The 22,799-nt window shown below is 38.9% G+C and overlaps 1 protein-coding gene across 12 annotated transcripts in view; it reads right to left on the bottom strand.

Moving 5' to 3' along the window:
* The window catches only part of YAP1 (Yes1 associated transcriptional regulator), a 161,482-nt gene extending 142,347 nt beyond the window's left edge, over positions 1-19,135 (bottom strand). For all 12 annotated transcript variants that reach the window (XM_043997456.1, XM_043997460.1, XM_043997458.1 and 9 more), the window contains exons 1-2: positions 18,103-19,135; positions 13,550-13,800 (exon numbers count right to left, since the gene is read on the bottom strand). In XM_043997456.1, the coding sequence (XP_043853391.1) occupies positions 13,550-13,800; positions 18,103-18,435 (584 nt within the window). In that variant the 5' untranslated portion in view covers positions 18,436-19,135. The remainder of the gene's footprint in view (positions 1-13,549; positions 13,801-18,102) is intronic.
* Between the last annotated feature and the right edge of the window lie 3,664 nt (positions 19,136-22,799).

Here is a 22,799-nt window from a genome sequence, read left to right as displayed (position 1 = left end):
GATATGGGATAACATGAATTTGTAAGATACCTAGTCAACATAGTTGTGAGATTTCATCCAGCTGCACTCAATAGCTCAAGGGGGAGAGGCAGATGGTAGGATACATCCAGGACCAAAAATTGGATAAGATTTGAATAGTGATAGGATGGGGCAAAGAATTTGAGATCAGAGGCAAGGATAGAGTTTAAGTGGCTATTAGATTGAAATTGGAGGAGGAAATTGAAGAACTACCTATCCCTCCTTTTTTCCCAGAATTAAATGGTTATTTTTGTTATCAACTTAACACCAACATACGTGAACATGTCCATAAAAAAAGAATTAATGAATGAAGCATTTATTAATGGCTATATGCAAAAAATTATGCTCACACTAGGGATAGAAAAAGTAAAGATGACTGTGTGAAACGAGGACTCTATAACACAAACTGATTACTTTTAAAGCATATAATAAATTCACCATATTAATTTCAAAGCTATCCTGCTTTCTATGTCTCCCTCTGAACTTTCTTCTGTGAATTAAAAAAAAATTTCAGTACTTTTCTCTTTCCTTTTTTGGACAGCTTTTTTTTGCGGGGCAATAAGGGTTAAGTGACTTGCCCAGGGTCACACAGTTAGTATGTGTCAAGTGTCTAAGGCCAGATTAAGCACTGGGCACTGTGCTAAACCCTCTCCTCCACACCCCCAAATCCTCCCAAAATAAAAAAAAATACCCTCTTTTATGACAAATAAGTCTAGTCAAGCAAAGCAAAGATTCACACTGGCCATGTCCAAAAATGTCTCATTCTGTATCTCTAATCCATTATATCTGTCAGAAGATGGGTAGCTTCCTTCATCATCTGCATAGTTCTTAAGTATTTCAAAGTTGTTTTTCCTTACATATAATGTTCTAGTCATTATATGAATCTGTATTCTACATTCCCCATTCCTTCTAACCCTACATTCCTGCTAAGATTTTAGGACACAGACCTTTTCTCTCAGAACTTCATCTTTCAAAATCAAGGGCTTCCTCTGATCTCTCATAAATTCTGAGAGAATGTTCATGTCCAGTGTTCCCATGTTTCCACTTCAATTAGTGGTTTTTGCTTCCTGTGTTAACAACTTCTAGAGTTTGTCACTATTTTTAGCTTTAGAAAGTCATAGGTATGGGGGCAGCTAGGTGGCACAGTGGATAGAGCACCGGCCCTGGAGTCAGGAGTACCTGAGTTCAAATCCGACCTCAGACACTTAACACTTACTAGCAAGCCACTTAACCCCAATTGCCTCACTAAAAAAAAAAATTAAAAAAAAAAAAAGAAAGAAAGAAAGTCATAGGTAATAGTTGCAAACCAAAGAATAGCTTTCAAACACAGAGTGTGAAAAAGGTCTTCCTTCTGGTCCTGCAGCCTTTTCTTGAGTCATGCTAATTCAGGGTCAGCTTCATATACCAAGGACAATGAGAATAACTTATCATCAGTGCCAAAAGGCAACAGTTATTTCCTCATCTACAAGAAGAAACTGGTACTGGTTCTAACAGGAATATCTGCACACCCACCAGTTACGAGGGGTTAAAAAGGATTTGATTACATCACCTGGAATCCACTCAAAGTGCGAGAGGAAACATAGCCTACATTGGTCTGGACATGTGTATCAGAACAAGAGAAATCTCTGTAATTCAGCCAACTCTGCCCAATAGGTATTACCCTTGTATTAAAAAAAAAAGTTATCCAAGTATATTTGATAAATTTTTAAAGGTCACTGAATCATTAGTGAAGTGTTAATTACGCAGAGGGCTCCAGTGCACATCTCAAGGCAATTAGGTGGAAGTCAAGAAGACCCAAGTTAAAATCTAGCCCAGACACTTAACTAGCTGGGTGACTCTGGTTAACTCACCTGCTGAATTTTCTGCCTTAGTTTCGAGTGCAAAATGCAGATAATACTAGCATCTACCTCCCAAGCTTGCTATGAGGATCAAATGTAGGCTATGTAGTATTACAAAAAGCCTACTTAAAGACTATTATTCCCTAAAGTTAGAGACCCCTATACTGACAGACAGCATCTCTATAAACATCTAATAAAAATAACTCCCCTTACTTTCAGAAGGAAAACCCAAAATCCTGCTCATCTCCCATATTTTCATTTTCTTTAAAAATGCTTGTTCCCAGGGGTGGCTAGGTGGCGCAGTAGATAAAGCACTGGCCTTGGATTCAGGAGGACCTGAGTTCAAATCCAGCCTCAGACACTTGACACTAGCTGTGTGACCTTGGGCAAGTCACTTAACCCTCATTGCCCTACCAAAAAAAAAATGCTTGTTCCCTACCCCTTTTCTGCACCCCCCCATTTAGTTAATTCCCATCTATACTATACTATACCTGTACTATAATACAGGTCCTCATTGGGCACATGATTGAGATATATTTAATACACATTTCATCTCAGAATCAACATTCCTCTCCCAAGACAAACAATTTACTGATACTTTTAACAACCGAAGCATCATACTATTTCTGACTTACAGAATAAAAACCTGGTGAATCCATATTTTAGCACCCATAATAAATAGCTAATGAAGGACTGGTTTTCCATTGAAGATAGAAAAGATATTTAAGCCTAAAGATTACTCTGTTGACTTATTTTGATGAAGTCATCCTGCTTCTCTCAACAAAAAAATCTCTCTCTACAAGGAATATTCTTCTATTTAACCAAGCGGGATAGATCTTTGAAAAGATGATCTCTTGCCCCAGGATAAGGGTAACAATCAAGGGGTCACATATTTCTTCCTTTCCATTTCCACCACATATTTATTTATTTACCCTAATTTAAACCCAGGTCCTCCTGAAACTGTGATCTAGCTCCTAACAATGTTTACCTTTTCATAGGATGATATACTATCATTTGTAGGTAGTAAATACTCTCCCTAAAACACTCAAAATGATGTATACCTAAAGCTGGGTCTTTTCAAGATAAGACAGCTTAGAAAGGCAACCTTCCCAATTGCCTTTAGGGTAGAGGAAGCAACAATTTAAGGTCTGTGAGGGCAAGGGACCATTTCATATATTGACATGTGCCTAGCATACTGGTATGCATGTTAAGGGCTCAATAAATACTTGTTGACCTAAATTAGGGCAGTATATAGATTTTGTTTATTTTATTACCCCTCGTTCCCCTCCAAAGAAAGCATAATCTGTGTATTTTTTTAAAAGATTGGGCTTATTAGTTTTCCATTTATATGTGCCTTACTTTAAAAGTACTACATCTAAATTGCTTATAATACACAGGAAGACCCATAAAAATCACATACTCAAAGGTGGCAAAGTCTTTGATATTATGGATACAGTTACAGTTTAGCTCCCAAAATGCAATGCCCTACTTGTTCCACTAGGAATAATTAATGTTCTGTTCAGCATACATATATCCTGTGTGACACAGGGCCCTTGGGTCATCTGCATAGTGACCTTATCTCCAGATTCTGTCCCAGTTTTAGGAAAAGAAAATGTACTTCTAAAAAGGCTTTACAAAAGGAATATCCTTTGTCTGACTATATATCCCTCTTGGCTTCAGAAACATAGTTACCATTTTCAAGATACATACTGATTCTTTAAACTCTGAATGAGAACATTCAATTTTATGATTTAAAGAAAACATTCAAAATCTGAAAATAAGTCAGATAAAATAGGGCATGGTTACACATATTACAATAGATTTTTTTCAGAAAGATTCACTTTAAAATGCCTTTAAAAAGTAAACTGTATTTTAAAGGAGTAAATTTCACAAAATTTTTTTAAAAGAATTATTCTCTAAAGTTATCTACCCTTATGCTTACAGATACTACCTCCGTGAAAATAAGGTAAAAATAACTCCTCTCACTTTCAGGGAGAAAAATCTAGCATCCTGCTAATCTCCTACATCTTCTTTTCCTTCCTGCCCACAAATTCCTGCTAAATCTGACAATCACTTCTCAATAAGCTGGGAACTGTATTTCAAATCAGTTTCTTGTCCACTTGTATCAAAGAACCTAGTATCTTCACAAGAAAAGAGTTTTCTTCAAATATTACTTAGTAAGATTTCACACATGCTTAACAAAAAAGTAATTTCTCAGTTAACTTGTGGCTATAAAAATCAATTAAAAAGGGGAGTTTTTTTAAAAAGTAAAGTTAGCCCAAAACATAGGGAGAAAAGGAAGGGACAGGTCATCCCTTTAATTCCCTGGGGAAAAAAAGATTCTAACAAATAAGGTCTGAAATTGTTTGAAGGAATTTGATAGCACAGATGGAACTTGAAAAACTACTCATAAGATGACTGAAAAATTATACCACAAATCAGCATAAAGTCAGCTAATAGCACTCACCACAAATATTGCATAAACAAGTTATGTGGAGAAAGAGAAAGTCTTAATATTTTAATAAAACTTCAAAATTACCATCATTTCACTAATTTACAATGTTATTCAGAGCAACAAATGTCTGTAACTTGAGAGGCTATATATTATAATCCTTCCTATGCCATAAACCAAATGAGGATTAAAACAATTCAACCAAGCACTTTTCCTTGCCTCTAAGAATGTGAAGGCAGAGAAAGAAGAGTGTTGTGATTTATACCAAACTTCTTTGTTTGCCTTTGGAAGAGGTCGAGCCCTGAGCAAATAAAAGTGCTTCCATGGTGGCAGTACTTGTTCCCAGGAAACTCAGTGCTACAGTACTTGACTGACCAGAGCCATGAAGCAATTCTTCTTCATAAAAACGGTAATGTCCCTTTCATGGTTTGAAGTTCTGATTAATCCTGGAAGCAGAAACCCTTTTCTGTAAGCACTGCCTCTCTCAGGCACTGCTATAACCAATCTGCATCCCTCTTTTAAGAGTTTCCTTCCATTGTTGTTTGCTTTCAGATAGTGATGACTTATCAAACTTTCATGCAACAATAAATGGTTAAATTATGCTACTGTCAGAGACACTAACTAACCTTGAAGAACTTAGGATCAAAGTACAAGTGAAAAAAATAAATGATCTCAACCTTGATTTGTATCAAGCCTAAACTAATTCTGGAGTTACATGTGATTTAGCATAACCACTTGAAGGAAAAAAAAAAACAACCAAATGAGTCCTCCTTCCTAAGTTTTAAAAACTGCCTATGCTTTTAAATATTTTTCTAATTATTAATTAGAAAATATCTCTCATTATATTAATATTAAAAAGTGATCCTACACTATACTTTAAAAACATTAGAATAAAAAATTCAATTAACTAAAAAAAAAAAAATTCACAAATAGTAAAAATGTTCCTGAACAGTTAATTTTAAAATTTCTTTGCTTCATGCAGGTACCTGAGTTCACTCCCTGTATTACTTACACTAAAATAGTTAATATTTATCAGTTTAGTAGATTAATCATGTGTTCAAATTTACACAGTCACATCCACTATCTTCAAACTGTTTTTCTTCTTTCACTAGAATGAAAAAAAAAAAGCATGACAGAGTATTCAACAGTGGTCTTCCAGGGTTTTCCCCCCTAAATCAGTATGGTATTGTGGCTCACTCTCTCCATTGATGCCCACCCACTGAGCTGACTGCAAGCACTCTACAGAGAGCTAAGGGTACACTTTCATCTCTCTCCCACTCAGTCTCAATACCAAGACAAATAGGAGGAGACTTTCCCTCCCCTTATATATGGAAATACTTTATGTGATTGCAATTTGAACTGTTTTTGCAACCCAATCAACATTCAATGGCCAAATTACAGCCTTCATTTTTAAAGGGAAATCAGATGAGATACATTTAACATAGCACCATCTAAACTATACCAGGACACAGAAACTTCTCATTTTTAATACAAGTATTCTCTTGTAGAACAGCTAAATAGTTACATACACAATACACACTATGTGTTCTTACTACTTGGCAAGTGTTATAAGCACAAAAGGCAGTCAAGAACAGTACTCAAAGGCCAAAATATTTTATTTGGTTTTCTCATTTTATACATTTACCACAGTTTGCAGTAGGCAATGAGTCTAGTCCATCCTTCTGAAGAAGCTGAAAAAAGTATTGAAAGACTCTCTGACCTTAAAGATACAATTAATATATAAATAATTCTAATCTCTACATTAGGAAGGGCCAAAAGAACTGAAAAGTAGTTAATGCAAAATAGTGAATCTGTGTTGTACTCAGTATTTTCTTAATTTTAATCACTGAAACCCTCTGTCTGGTATTTTAAAAATTTTCAACTTTTTAGACTGATTTCACATTACTTCCCCTCAATCAGCTAACAGCTACTCTTCAATATATGTCATTCCACCTCTATGCTTTTGCAGTTTCCCTCATGCCTTATATAGACTCTTTGCCCCCTACCTCTTGGGAGTCTCTTATTCCTTAAGGTTCAGTTCAGGTGCCATTGCTTATGAAATCCCCCTAGATTATGGAATAACGGATTTAAAGCTGGAAGAAACTTAGAGGTCACAGAGAGAGTAAGTAAAAGTGACTAAATCCAGTCCTTTGTTAGTGCTCTTTCTTACTCTATGTTATTACTTAGAGTATATTTTATATTTATTTACGAGGGTATGTGATGTCCCCTCTTTTCACCCCATAGATAAGCCCTTACTTATATTCTACATAAAGAATGAATCTTTTTTAAAAATCAGAACAAAAAGAAGCTAAAAAAATTTTATATATGAGAACAATTCAAATATGTTAATACTTTGGTTTGAGATTTGGAAAATTTGCATTTTTTGTAAATTATAAAAACCAACACACAATACAAACTCATTTTAACATAACAAATGGCTACAAAGTACTTAATGATAAAAATTAATCTGAATAGATAAACACCCATCACCAGAGATGATATTGAAAACTAAATCAGGAAGTCATTTAGCAATTCATAAAGAAATAGGAAGTTGTTGACCAACTACTTGAAGAACCATTTCCTGCAGGGAAAACATTAAGACAGCTGGTGTGAGCAATATTTTTAGAATAGTGGAAAGATCAGAGGGTTTTTGAGGTTTTGGGGTTAAGTTTTTTTTCCCCACATCAATTCCATGTGTTATACTCTAGAGAAGCATTTTGAGTTGTAAAGGAAATGACACCTGACAAATATGATTATCTGTACTACACAGATTTATCAGGTAAGGTGATATACAAAACCCAGATAGATGTTACCACCCAGTACAACTTTTACTGCACCTCCATGATATTTTTTGTTACGTAGAAGCCTTGTTCCATGGAAACTCACTCCTTGAAACTTCCTCTAGATGTCTTTAAAAATAGGCTTCTCAACCACTGAAAATCCTTCAAAGCTCTATAGTGTGACAATGGGAAGGTGGAAGAGATCTTGAAGCCAACTGGTCTGGTAAATATATCCAAGTCAACTCCTTTATTTGTTCAAATTCTATCACTTTTTCTTTTTTTTGGAGGGGGGGGCTGGGCAATGGGGGTTAAGTGACTTGCCCAGGGTCACACAGCTAGTATGTGTAAAGTGTCTGAAGCCAGATTTGAACTCAGGGCTGGTGCTCTATCCACTGCACCACCTAGTGCTATCCCTAACCCTAACCCTTCAAATTCTATCACTTATAATGAAGAGTTTAGCCAATTTACAAAAATATCTATGCACTAAGTTAACATCCTCTTAAATATTCTTAAATTTCAGCTAATTACAAATGGAATTATGTGAATAATTTTTTATTAAAATGAACATCATTTTATGCATCTACCTTAAATTTGCCACATTTATATACTAACAGCACTTTTCAAATATCAAAGAAGGAAATGTACTCTTCATATAATTTTTGGTGGCATGACTTCTAACACAGCCAAAAGAGATTATGCTTTTTTAAAATGTATAAATAAGCACAACTATTCATAGGTGTTTAGCTCTAGCATCCACTGAACACTTCAAATTTTCAAGTTATTATTTTTTCCTTAACAATAAAAAATTCTAAATTATTGGCATTCTAGCCAATATTTTCTAAATAACAATAATTCACAAGAAAAAAAGGCTTTAAAATAGGCTGGTTCTTGCAAAACTGAAATTTTGAGAAAATCTGGAGCTAAAATTCCTTAGATTTTCCAAACCCAGACTGGCTTTGAAGAAAGATAATACCATTCAGTCACCTCTATCCATACAAGTACTATTCAAATATGCCCTAAATTATCAATACATACTTCCCAGATTATATCCCAGTGAACTGTACAACAGAGTTCAGAATTGGAGAGAAATTAGAAAAGTTCAACATATAAATGCATCTTGCTCACCAGCCTCTCTCAACACAACATACTATTCTTAAAGCATAGATGTCACCTAAGATATTACATAAACTTAAGAGCTGGAAGGAATTTTAAGAGATCATCTAGCTCAACTTCACTACTAATGCAGGAAACTTTCCAACCACAGCCCAGATAAGGTGGTCATCCAGTCTCTGTTTGGATACTTCCAGTGTCAAGAAACTCAGGGACTCATAGACCAAGATAAATTCCTTTAAAGGAAAAATCCCCACACCAATTCTTACCCCCTGCTATTAGACTCTGTCCAGAGTTATATGGAATAAGTTTAATCTCTATGATACAAGGACCCTTCAAATATAGAAAATAGCTGTACCATCCCTCTAATCTTGTGTTCTCCAGGCATTACAATATTTCCCATCTCCTTTAACATGTCTTATTCAACATGGCCTCTGGATCCCTTCATCAGGACATAAATGCCCTAAATGACAGTTACCAAGCTGCTTTGAACATAAAAGCAGTTGTTCAAAGCCCCTCTTTGAAATGTAATCAGAAAATTTTTAAATTAAAAGTCAAAGAATATTATCTTCATAATAAAAAAGCTTTTCTTTAAAGTAGCAAAAGTAATTAAAGTATCAAAAAAAATTAGCCAGTAGGTAGTTCTAACACAATAATAAAGATTGCTTGACAAATTCTACTTCAATAAATCTGAGCCTAACATAGCAATATCAAGTCAGCTGTTCTGAATAAACAACTAATGGTCTCAAACTAAGACTAAGACTCAAACTAAGAGTTCATTTATTCTAACTTATGTAACAATAGAGTGATTCCACCCAGTGATAATATTAAAGGATGCAAAAAGCTTACTAAGAGACTATTAATGTCATCCTTTAAGTGTGAACAGAGCTCCACACTCTCCCAACAGCACCAACCAAGGAAAGCAGAAAGCAGAAAGCAAACAGCCTATTAAGCTGTTTAAAATCTCCCCAGGTCAGCATGTGACCCAGCAGGGAGAGGTTCAAAAAGTACAGCCTTTATTTTTCTTCCTAACAACCTGGTTTGTTTCCACTCCTTTCCCCTTCAAGACCCATCCTTCACAGCTAGCCGCTCTTTCAATCATTGACTTTGGATGTCTGCTGGAGAACAAGCGGTCTGGCTCATGCAGATGAGTTTGCCAGACTTGTGTGTACTTTCCAGTCTCAGGCCCTTTATTGTTCTTGTTGAAACCTGACCCTTTGAAATGGATACCAGGACACCAAGAAAAGGGCAAAAACAGAAAGAAGAAGGAAAAAAATTATGGAGAAGAGGAAAAGAAACTGTAGAAACTCCAAGATCAATTCATTTCCTCTGTTCTTCACCTGAACGAGCATAAGTTACAAAAAAACTTTAAAAACTCATTTCACAAGAGGTCACTTAAGAGATCAAGTGTATTTTATAAGATGTAAATAAAAAACAAAACCCCCAAACCAAAAAACCAAGAGCAACATCAAAAAGTGAATACACAACAGTAAAAAGTGTAATTAATGCAATTATCTGAAATAAAGAATAATTTTAGTGTTGGCTACAGTCATTTATAATTAGCAAGAGTTCATACTATAAACTAGCTTAATCACAATATGAGTTATTTTTCATTAATTTATCAAGATCAAAATAACTGACTTAAAAGGTATACTATGGGTCAATTACATAAAATGTGATTTTTGTAAAAATTACCATTACTAATTGCCTAAATATTATATTCCTAAGAGAGTAAGTTTCCTACAGAGAAACTTTAGTCTTTAAGATTTGGAGTTTATAGAATATTTTGCACAAGATCTGATTCAACATGAGGAATAAAAGCTAGATGTTACCTTTAACTTCAAAATATGATATAATAAAGGCCTATTCAACACGGTGCAATCCAAGTGCATTTTTTACATTTTCTTAAAACACTTGAAGGCCACTTAACCATCTTGGTGGGCACTCATTTTAAAAAGACTCCTGAAACTTGAGAAAGTTACCAACACTAAATTTTAAAGAAAACTGTCTTGTTTCCAACACTGTTTGATATATGAATATTTCAACAGAAGTACATTATTAAATCCCCAAACTAAAAAATAAAAATAAAAAATGAAGATTAACAACTGAATACTCTTCACAATTCTTCTCTACTGACAATATTCACTCCCAAACAGAAAATAATGTAAAGAACTGTAATACCAATAAGATATACATTTAATGACTGCTGGTCTGACCATAATTCTTGCCATTTGAAAATAACATAACATACTTTCATATTTTTGTATGGGTTAATAGGTTTGACAAACAATATAGAAATATCAAAATTGCTACCCCAAAAAAAATGCAAAAAGCTTTATAAATATCCATCAGGCTCTCACAATGCCACAAAGCTAAAGAACTTTTCTTGTGTATAATATCACAACAAAGAAAATGATCAAGACATAAAGATATCATTAAGGATGATACTCATTGGTAAATTCCTAGTAAAAAACACATACACATGTATATATATATGTATATATATATGATCGTATAGCATACAGAACATATTACATATAGACATACATACATAAAATTTCATTTACATTTTAGTTTCACAATTATTAAGCATTTGCTTCATGAAAGCACTGGGCATATAGAGAGGAAAAAAATATAGTCCTTGCAATACAATAGGTGAGATAAGGCACAAGTAAATGATACAATGTATAATTCAATAGGATAAAGGAAAGAACCAGATAGAGTGCTATATGAGAAACTGTGAAGAACAAATTCAATTTCATGGTGAGGGAGAGAGTAATGGTGGGAATTCAGAGAAGACTTAAGGGAGCAAGTGATACCTAAGCTGAGAAGAAAATGAAGAGATTTCAACAGGTAAATGTAGAAATGTCATACAAAAGTCTAAGGAGGTGATATGGTACCAGATGAGATAAGAGAATAATTTCACATTCTCAAACTGGACTATTAGTGAATGAATGGAAAAGTGTGAAATCAGACTGGAAAGAAAGGTTAGAACTAGCTTCAGAGGCACAGGAAAAAGAAAACTTGATGTCCGACTTCAAGTCGTAGTTGTGGCACTTACTTGCTTGGCTTTACCATTATCCCAGTTTCCTCATCTGTATAATGGACATACTACACTGATTGTGAGGAAAGTTTTGTAAATCTTGGTTAACCTGTTATTGTGGACACTCTTTTAAATGTCAAGCTAAGGAATCCTGTTCAAAATTTTGAACAGGGGCGTGACATGTGCCTCATTTTGGCAGCTGCAAAGAATAAAATGGAGAAGAGAGACAATGGAAGAAAAGGAACCAATTAAAGAGGCTAATAAAAAAACTCCAGGTAAGAGGTCATAAGCTCTTTAGCTAGGGTAGTGGCCATGGGCATGAGAATAAAGAAAAGGGGAAAGAAACAAGATGGATCACTGATTTAAGGTTCAATAGACCTTGGTAACTGATTAGATATGGGTTAAACAGGGGTGCTGTCAAAGAATCAAAGATAACTTTAAAGCTTCAAACCTGTAACTGGGTATAAATGCTGGTATCACCGACAGAAACAGGCAAGCTAGCATAAAGAATAGATTTTGAATTTAGAGTATTGGTGAAAGTTAAGTATGTTAGCCTGGAATCAGGGGAGAGCCCAGCCAGAAGGTGAAATTTGGGAGTTTAATGGGATATCTGAACCTGTGAAAGTAGATTGATTTCAACAGGGATAGAAAATGGGGCAAAAAGACAGAGCCCTGAGAACCAACTGGACTCAAGGAGCAGGAGGAAGAAGAGGAACTAGCTAAGGTGATCAAAAGAGGAAGGTCAGAGATATAGGAAGAGAATCAGAAGAATGATGTGTTGTTGAAGTTAAGGAAGGAGAAAGTATCAGAGAGAAAAGAGTGGTTAATAGAAACCACCTGTATAGAAAGGTCAAGGAAGGAAAAAAGGCTACTGACTTTGGTAATTAAAAGATCATTTGGAGGGCAGCTATGTGGCACAGTGGATAAAACACCAGCCCTGGATTCAGGAGTACCTGAGTTCAAATTCAGTCTCAGACACTTAACACTTACTAGCTGTATGACCCCGAGCAAGTCACTTAACCCTCACTGCCCAGCCAAAAAAAAAGATCATTTGTAATCTCACTCTAAAAGAACAGACAAGGTACAAAATACAGCAAATTACAGGGAGTTAAGGAATAAACAGGTGATAAATTGAAGTCAACGAGCTCCCATCAAGCATTTCCTGCCAGACACTGGGCAAACAAAGAAAGGCAAAAAATGAGTCCCTGATCTCAAGGAGCTGACACACTCCTTGGGGGAGAAAACATGTAAACAACCATGTACAAACAAGATATATTCATAGGAAAGCCAGGAAGTGGAGATGAGGAGAGAGAATTCCAGGCAAGGTGGATTGCCAGCCAGTGAAAACCCCTGGAATTGGGAGGTGGGAGTGTCACCTGTGAAGAACAGCTAACAAGTCTAGTGTCACTGGACTAAACTGTAAGAAGACCGGAGGGGCAGCTAGGTGGCGCAGTGGATAGAGCACCCGGAGTCAGGAGTACCTGAGTTCAAATCCAGCCTCAGACACTTGACACTTACTAGCTGTATGACCTTGGGCAAATCACTTAACCCCAATTGCCCCACTTAAGGGAAAAAAAAAGTCAAAAGGAGGATTTTATATTGGATCCTAAAAGTAAGAGAGGGAAACGTTGGAGTTTATTGAATGTATTGGGGATGCACTTTAAGAAGATCAATTTGATAGCTGAGTGGAAGATGGACTGAAGTAGGGAAAGGCTTGATCACAGCAAGGAAACCAACCAGAAAGCTATTATAATAGTCCAGGCATAAAGTGATGAGGGCCTACACCAACGTGGGAGCAGTGTTAGAGGAAAGAATGGGGCATATACAAAGAAATATTAGTAAGGTAGAAATGAGAGGACTGGGGAATAGACTGCCTGGTAGGTAGGGGGTGAGGTGGGACGTAAGGGGTTTGTTCGAGGAAGTGAAGAATTGAGGATGATACCTAGGAGAGAAGATAAGTTCAGTTTCAGAAATGCTGAGTTTAATATGTCTACAAGACATCCAGTTCAAAATGTCCAACTGGACATCATCACTTAGAGAATGGAGATCAGGAGAGAATTTACAGCTAGACAAAGACATCTGAGAATTATCTGCATAGAGATAGTCATGGGAGCCGATGAGGTCACCAAGAGAAGTAGTATTTTGAAGCAACAAGAACAGACTACTTTTTTTCCAGAAATTCAGCTAAAGAAAAGGACAATAGTTGAAGGTCCAGGCATAGTCAAGGGAAGGTTAAATGTGTTTGACATCTTATTTTCAAAAACCAAAAATTCTTTACCTCTCCTATTCCTCAATTGGTGGTACTTACTTTAAAAAGTATCTCTGGCCAGATGATGTCTTGGCCATCTCCCAGCCTGCTGGTAGAGGTACATCATCTGGGATCTCAAAAGAAGACTGTCGGAGGTGTTGACCGGTGGGTGCAGCTCCTGGGCCAGAGACTACTCCAGAGGGGCTAAGTGTCCCAGGTGAAACAGCCCCTAGTTGTAATGAGGCTGGAGAGGAATGGGCTCGGACATGCTGAGGAGTCAGAGCTCCTGCAGTCCCTGCATCAGTGCTAGCCTGCCAGGAGTGGAAGGAAAAAAAGTTTTCATTACAATATTATTATTCCACAGAAAATGCTAGGAATATGTTATGATGCTAAAGCAATTTTCAATGTTTAGTACTCCACACAGGCATAAGTAATACCTACATTTGTACAGTACTTTACGAGTTTCAGAGCATTTGCACATATACTCTTACTTGATGTCAATAACCCTGTTATTTGTCAACAATAAACATCTACTTTTTTGTTTTGTTTTGTTTTTTAAGCAGGTAAAGAAATTGCAGCTCAGATGTTAACTGACTTGCCCAAGGTCGCAGAGACAGTAAGGGACATTGGTGTGACTAAAATTGTAGGATGTACTTAAAAAAATAAAAGAATTGTATAGTGAAGATTGAAGATTATTTTGAAGATGCTGTATGATTTGATTTAAATCTATACTTTTATAAATATGAAATTTCATTTGATCTAAAAAGCAGGACTTCACCTACTTTTGCATGTCAAGGACTGTCAGTAAAGCCTATGGACATCTTTTCAGAATGATATTCATAAATGCATAAAATGAAAAAGAAAGGTTCAGAGTCCAGGTTTGAAACCCCAGATGTAAAGGAATGATACTTGAGAAGCATAAGGTCTCTTTTAGCTCCAAACCTATGATTCTGTGATACTGTGATCTGGTCCTACCAACTACCTCATAAATTTACTTACAGATTTGAGACTTCTTGCTATTCCTCAAACAGAACACTACATCTAGTCTAATTGTCCTCTGGCTGTCCCTCATGCCTGGAAAGCACTCTCTGTTCACCTCCAAATCTTAGAAGCCTTTGTTTCTTTCCAAACTCAACTCAAGCACCGCTTTTTATGTTGCAGCCTTTCCCAGTCTCAGCTACTAGTTCAGTTTCCCCAACCCCAAATTACCCTAGTATGTATTTACATGCATGCATTTTTGATAGCAGATTACCTGATAGAGTAATTAGCATTTATACAGCACTTTAAGGCTTGCAAAGTGCTTCACAAATATATCCTTTGATTCTCATAACAACCCTGGAAGGTAAGTGCTATTATCATTCCCATTTTACAGATAAGAAAACTGAATCGGAGAAAGATTAAGTGATTTGTCTAGAATCATACAGTTACTAAAACCGAATTTTAACTGGGGTCATTCTGATACTAAATCCAGCAGTCTATCCACTTTCCCACCTAGCTGACTCAAGTTAAGGAACCTTCATAAGGGTTTTATTTTTGAGCACAGCATTGAGCACAGTGACTGGAAGATAGTAGGTGCTTAATATATGCTTCTTTGACTGAAAAGGAAACAGAGGTCCAGAGAGATTAAATTGAGTTGCCCCAGGTCAATCAAAATATTAGGTAGCAAAGCCTGATTAGAATCCAGCAGGTTAAGCAATTGGAACTCAGTGCCTTAATGTATGCTTAATGCTACACATTATGAATCTGTATTTTCTAGAGGATATGGTTAATAAAATACACACAAAGTACAAAAGGTATTTATGAACTTAATCCAAAAATCAGAAATAATGTAATGAAAGCATTCTTTTCTTTCAGAAAAAACTAAGGTACCAGTTGCTACTGAAGAAATCAGTATTCAAAAGTGAGTTGTTTTCTACATCAGCATTTCCCCCACCCCAAAACAGAGCAACACTACAGTGTTAGCATTTAGTTCCACATTATGAACAAATTCCAATCAATAAAGCATCACAATTAAAACAACTTTTAAACAATGCTAACATTGTTTCTGACAACAGAAAATTCATTAACAAGTAAAAAAAAATCCACACTTGAACCTGAATTTAAATTAAACAGTTATTACCACATCTCTGCACCTAAATAATGAGGGCATTACTTGACAGCTTGAGTCATAACCTCCCAGGACCTCAGTTTCCTCATCTGTAGAATGAGGGGGTTGGAGTAAAGGACCCTGAAGATCTCTTCCAGCTCAAAAAGTAAGATCCATGAGATGCTTACAATGTTAATTTAGTTATGGAACATAGTATAGTGTGGAACTGATCAGAGATTACAATCAGGTAAAAGTTATGAAAGATTTACTCAGTGCCTGGAATTTCTTAAATTCCTATGGGCAATGAAGGAAAGAAATGGAAGAAATTAGTGGAATAAAACATATGCCTTAAATGCTTTTGTATTTCAATTCATGATCATTGGGAGCTTTCTTGATATGTTAAGCAGTAACAAGACAAAGGAAAATTTAGGGCACATAATTATTAACATGACTGAGGTCCAATGAACGATTTTGGATTATGAACTCTATTGTAAAAGCCAAAGTATCTAAAACAAACTACCAGAAGCAACTACCGTAGTACTTAATTGGCTCATATATTGGTGTAGTATTTGGAGGATATATACCATTTGCAGTCCCACTTCTTTTTGATATATCGTTATTAGATGAATCTAAAATGGGAAATCTATTTTGCAGTTTTTGTTGGACTTTTTTGGCTGCGCTGGGTATTGCTAAAGTGTGCATACGTATGTAATGGATCCATAATAATAGATGCAACGCCAACCCCACTTTTCACAGCTTGCCTATAGGGGGATAGTTACTAACAACTTTTTCCTTCTTTTTCTTTACCAGAACCCCTCCCCCCCCAGTCGTCCAGAGGCTTAAAAGAGCTTTAGATTCTAAAAAGGCCCTTATCTACTGCATTCTTGTAGACTTTTAACTAATGTGAATGGGAAGTGGGGGTGGAAGAGCTAACTATTCTTTACATTAGTTACATACTAGACAGTATGTGGAAAACAGACTATGGCCAAGACCACTATGCCAAGTTTTTGCCTAAATGAGTAATTTTTTTTTAAAGAAAATCTATGTTTAGTATTTCTTAAACCCACGGAAATATAATTAACATATAATTAATTCCAAAAGAAAGAACCGCTGACTTTTTTGTTTTGAAAATCCCCTAAATAATAAATAATGAAGCGGGGTGAATATTTAAAAGCAGCCACGTTCACAACCTCAGTAAAAATTAAAAAGCAATGGCTATCCTAGAATTAGTCATCGCTTCCCAAACATTAACTTTTAATCATACTTGGACTTCGTAAGAAAAGCTCAACCTATGAGTCAACCTGTATAGCATTATCAAAGGCTGCCTGCTTAAAAAAAAAATGTAAAAAGCAACCCCAGTCCTTCACAAATAACAAAAATGGCTCATTCAAAAGTATTTAATCGGAGAATAAACTTCTAAAACTACTTAACGTGACTAACTTTTTAGAAGTGAAACGAACTAACAATCTATGGCACCAAAGTGCAGGAGGGTGGCAGGGCTAACTCCATAAACAACTTTCAGGAAAAGTCTCGGAAGTCTCTGAAGTGGAAGTTGTGTTTCGTGGCTCTGAAAAGCGCTAAGACGGAGAGGGACGGAAATAAATGCTTTACTGGGGGGGAAGTGGGGGGGGGGTGGAGGGGAAGAGCAGAGAGCAAGAGAGAAAGAGTAAGAAACTAAATAGACTGGTTCAACCCCCACCCCCTAATCAACGTTGGAAAACAAGAGAACAATTATTTGACTCCCCAGGAGACTGATGTGGACTGAGAGGCCCAGAAGGAGAGGGGGGCCCAGAGCTCAACTTCACAAACTAGGCTGCCGCTGGCAACTCACCCACACACAAAATGCCAGACTCCCCCCCTCCCCCTCCATCCAGCAGGGGAAGGAAGGAAGGAAGGTGCGGAGGGAGGGGAGGTGCTCGCATTGTGCAAGCCCACCAAGTAGCACAGAGCTCTCAGCAACTTTTTCCCCACCCCCCTTCCTCCCTTCCCAGTTCCTTCTCCTCCCCTCCCCGCCCCCCACAAACCTCCCCCGTTTAACTCCTCCCGCCAACCTGAGAAAAAGGGGGGAAAGGAAATTAAAAGGGGGGCCTCCCCAAAGCCCCACAAATCTCTACAACCCCCAGGATTGTATAGAACCTGAAGGGAACACAGGGGCGGGGGGGTGGGGGGAGGAAAAAAAAAATCTCAGCCCAGAACAGCAGCAGCAGCAACAGGGAGGGGCCGGAGGAGTGTGAAAGTCAGCCGGGCAAAGGCTTAAACCAACCCCCCACCCCCCCACCCGCTGCCCGGTCCCGGCAGTTCCAGTTAACCCACTCACAAGTACTCTCTTGTCCCACCCCCTTCTTTAGAGCCCTGAGAGCCCCCGGGACCAGCCCATCCCAGACAGGCCAGAAGGGCCATGCTTCTAAGCCTCCCCATCCCCCCCCCAGCCCAGAGTCCCTGGGTCCCCCCAGTCCCGCGCCAGAGTGAGAAGGGATTCACAAGGGGGGGGGGGGGGCGGTAAAGAGGGAGAGAAGCGTGAAGTTACCTGTCTGGAGTGCGATTTGGGTTCCGGTGGCTTAAAGAAGGAGTCGGGCAGCTTCCTGAGGCGCATGGGTACCGTCTGGGGCACATTGGCAGTCTTGGGGTTCATGACGGCGTTGAAGAGCGCCTCCAAGTCGGTCTCCGAGTCCCCCCGGACGTGCACTATCTGATGCCCAGCTGGGGGCGGCGGCGGCGCAGCCTGAGAACCCGGAGCCCCCGGAGGCGCCGGCTGCCCGGGGCCGGTCGGTGGTCCCTGACCCTGACCCTGGGGGGCCTGGGACGGAGGCTGCCCCTGGCCCTGGGAGGGCGGCTGTGGCTGCTGCTGGCCCGGATCCATGGCTCTCCCACCCTGCGCTTCCCTCCCCCCCGGCAAGCACCCCCTAACCCGGCGAGGGGAGGGCTCCGCCCGTCCGGGACAGCCCCGGACCCACAACTAGAAGGAACGAGGGGAGGCGGCAAGGACCAGGAGCCGCGTACACACAGGCGGCTAGGGTGGCCTCCTTTTCCTTCCTCCTCCTCCTTATCCTAGTCTCAGAGCTGGGAGTCCACAGGGCAGCACCGCATCCCCGGCAGCGACCCCTCCGCCCCCTGTGGGGCCCCCGGACTCTTCTCCGGACGCCGCTCCGAAGTTTCGGGAGTGGCTCAGCCTGGGACCTGAAGCCGCCCGAAAACTTTTCTCCCTGAACTCCCTCTACGGAATTGAGGCTTGTTCGTTTCCTTTCGCCTTTTTCTTTTCCTTAGTTTCCTTGCTTCCTTCCTTCTTTCCTTCCTTCCTTTCTTTTCCCGGCGGCGGCTGCGCCCGACTGAGACCCAAACTCTCAGCAGACACCAAAACTAAAGTTTTGGAGAACTGCCCGCCCGAGCCGGCCGCCGACTCCGCCTCCTCCTGCCTCTGCGCGCCCGCCCGCACCGAATCCGCGCCCAGGGGAGGGAAGGGGCAGAAAAAGGAAAGAAAGAAAGAAAAAGAAAAAAAAAAACTTTCCCCCGAAGTTCCTCCTTCCCAGGCACCTCCGGGACCTCCAATTTCTCTCCCTGCTTCACGTGACCACCAAGCAACTGAGATCTCCCCCTCACCCTAATCCTCACTGGTTGCTTAAAGGGACAGAAACTCTGGCCATTGCTTCTCCGTGCTGCTGCAGTGGAAAGCAGCACTTGGGGAAACTTTGGGCCAAATCTGGTTTTAAGATCTCTCCTTTCTCTCCGGGGATTAAGGTTACTCTCAACTACAGGATGTCCTCGGGTGCATTGTGCGGTCTCCTCCCCCTGAGAGATCCGCTCCCATTTCTCCCCCTTACACACATAGTCCTTCCATCTTATTTGACTGTGTTCGCTTTGGTTTTGTAAAATCACTTAAGTTGGTAAGAGCCACAGAACTGCACTGATTCTGAGCCCTTCGTGTGTAAAAAAGTTAATGTAGCAGTCTTGAGACTACGAAGCAATAATTGCTAACTCATAAAACAGGCCAGCCTTGCACTAGGTAGTCCTCGTGGATATTTCCACATTTTGAATGAAGGACGTTTATAAACAAAAACCTTGAATTTTCATATGTTCCCTGCCCTTTCCTAACTTGTATCTATACACCTTAGAAAGGACCTTATTGATTATCCAGAGGGAAAAAAGTGATTTGGAGGCACCTGTATGCTTACTGAAAATATTGGATTCACTTTGCTTATATGGCGATTCAGTTTAATAAAAAGCTGCTTTTCTGTGCATACCCTTTGACCCAGCAATCCCACTTTTAGGTCTTTTGCCCAAAGAAATCATGGAAGGGGGAAAGGGACCCACATGTACAAAAATATTTATAGCTGCTCTTTACGTGGTAGCAAGGAATTGGAAGTTGAGGGGGTGCCCATCAATTGGGGAATGGCTGGACAAGTTGTGGTATATGAATACAATGGAATACTATTGTGCTGTAAGAAATGATGAGCAGGAAGAGTTCAGAGAAACCTGGAGGGTCTTACGTGAGCTGATGATGAGTGAGATGAGCAGAACCAGAAGAACATTGTACACAGTATCATCAACATTGAGTGTTGACCTACTGTGATGGACTATATTCTTCTCACCAATGCAATGGTACAGAAGAGGGAACTCATGATAGAAGAGGATCTCCAAATCCAAGAAAAAAAAAGAAAGAAAGAACTGTGGAGTATAGATGCTGATTGAACCATATTATTTCTTTTGTTTTGGGTGCTGTTGGTTTTTTTTTCTTTCTATTTTGAGGTTTTGCATCACTGCTCTGATTCTTTCTCTTGTAACAGGATTAATGCAGAGATAGGATTAATGTTATTATGTGTATATATATGTGTGTGTGTGTATATATATATCTATATGTATATGTATAGAGATATATAGATATAACCTATATCAGATTACCTGCTGTCTAGGGGAGGGGGAGGGAGGGGTGGGAGGGAGAAAAATCTGAAATTGTAAAGCATGTATAAACAAAAGTTGAGAACTATCTTTACATGTAATGGAAAAAATAAAATACCTCATACATTAAAAAAAAATAAAATAAAAAGCTGCTTTTTCTGAAAAAAAAAGTTTTCTTTATAATCAAGGGGATAGCCTCAACTTTTTAACTCTACCTGTGACATTGTTATAAAATACCTTATTGTAAAAAAAAAAAAATCACTACACAGTATTGTTACTGTAACTTCCCCATGCAAATGAACCCATAATGTGGTTGTGGCACATCTGTAGAAAAACAAAGTCTGGAAGTGCTTTAAAGAAATCTGAGTGTTTTTTTTTAATCTATTTTCCAAAGAATAAGTGAGAGGCACAGCATTGTAGGATCACAGATTTAGAGCTCCAAGGACCTCAGGCTATAGGCTATTCTGTTCCTTTTATAGATGAATCAGGCAGTCAATCAACAAGCATTAATTATATATTTACTATGTGCCAAGATCTGAGGACACAAAAGCAAGAACAAAAACAAAACAAAATTTTAAAACCTCACATTCTTGTGGAGATAACATGTAAACAATTGTACATGCAAGATGTAGATGAGGAAAGGTCATCACAGAGGGAAAGAAAGTACTAGAAGTAAGGGGAGAGTGGGAGGATGGAGAGGAAAGGTGGGATAGGCTTCTTCCAGGAGGTGGGGTTTAAGCTAGGTCTTGAAAGAAGCCAAGAGGCAGAACTTTCCAGAAATGGAGGATAGTGAAAAGGGACAAATCAGGTGAAGGAACAGCCAAGTAGGCCATTTTTACTGGATCACAGAGTACATAGAGAATAAAGTGAAAGAAAACTGGAAAAGTAGGAAGGGGCCTGGTTATGAGGAGCTTTAAAAAGCCAAACAGAAGACTTTATATTTGATATTGCACATGACAGAGAAGCATTGGAGTTTTATTAAGGGGAGGAGATGACCTAGTCTGATCTTCGATTTTAGAAAGATCAGTCTGACATCTGAGCGGAGGATGAACTGCAATGGGAAGAGACTTGAGACCAACCAGCAGGCTATTAAAGTAGTCCAGGCTAAGGAAATCAGGGCCTGCTCCAGAGCAGTTGTTGTGTGAGTGAAGAGAAGGCAACAATAAGAGATATATAGTGAAGATAGAAACAAAACTTGGGAACAGGTTGGATATGGAGGATGTGTGTGAGAGAACTGAAGATGTCACTAAGGTTGTGAGCTTGGGTGACTAGGAAGATGGGGTGGTTTAACAGTAATAGGGAAGTTTGGAACTGAACCCCAGGAAGGTTAATTCATGTGTGTGTGTGTGTGTGTGTGTGTGTGTGTGTGTGTGTGTGTGAGTCCTTGTGAGAGGTGTGGATATTTCCTGACAGCATTCAGTCCTTAAAACATATTTTCTGTCAGTTTCTAATCCAGCCACTTGTGGAAGTCTGATGGTACTACTTGTAGCCATGAGTGACTGAGTAGCTGTGTGGTGACAAAGAGTCTTCTGACTGGCTGAGGAGCCAGAAGGACTGATGACTCATGAGTGGTTGAGTCAGAAGTGAATGTGTGTACAAAAGGAGTTAAGCTGTTGGGAGCTGCCTTGTAGGGGAATGGCAGCAAGGTACATTCACTCTACCTGGCCATGTGATAGCGAGTGCATGGCTTTAGTTTCTTTTGTGTTTGTTCTTCCCTAATCTTGGGTGAATGTAAATATCTGGAGACAGAATTGACCAGGTTACAGCTTTGGGAATTTGGAAAGTTCAGAACCATCTAAGGTCCCAATGACAACTGAAGTTGATGGAGATGTCCACGAGAGGTGATCACAAGGGCTGATGACAGAGGAGACACCTGCAGATGGATGTGGAAAGACAGATGTCAAGGAAAGCAACATCAGGAATCATGCCCCATTAGGGACAGAGAAAAATGAAGGCTATGAACTATACAAAAACACCAACTTGGAGCTCAATAAAGGCCTACAGGAAATCTCATCGGGATTCCATAAAGGGAAAAAGAAGGCAGTAACCAGGAACTATGGATTAACTCTTTGCCACACTCTTAAACCCATTTTCTCATTGACTATTGTTAAGGGCTAAAATTCTAGCTAGTCTGTCTAAAATATCTAATGAGTGGTCGCCAATAAATTATAAGCTTTAGCAAGAGTTAGACTTTTAAGCATTTATTAAGGAGAATAAGAATTGGTAAAGAGAGAGAAAAAGGCCTAAATTCCTAGCTATTAAAGGGAGAGCACATTTCTAGCTCCGCTCTCCACCAGAGTCCAAAGGAAAGAGCCCGAGACTGAGCGCCAG

Source organism: Dromiciops gliroides, chromosome 3 (genome assembly GCF_019393635.1).
Source record: "Dromiciops gliroides isolate mDroGli1 chromosome 3, mDroGli1.pri, whole genome shotgun sequence".
Taxonomy (NCBI): domain Eukaryota; kingdom Metazoa; phylum Chordata; class Mammalia; order Microbiotheria; family Microbiotheriidae; genus Dromiciops; species Dromiciops gliroides.
Note: the sequence above shows the minus strand (reverse complement) of the source record. Positions and strands in the feature narration are given on the sequence as shown.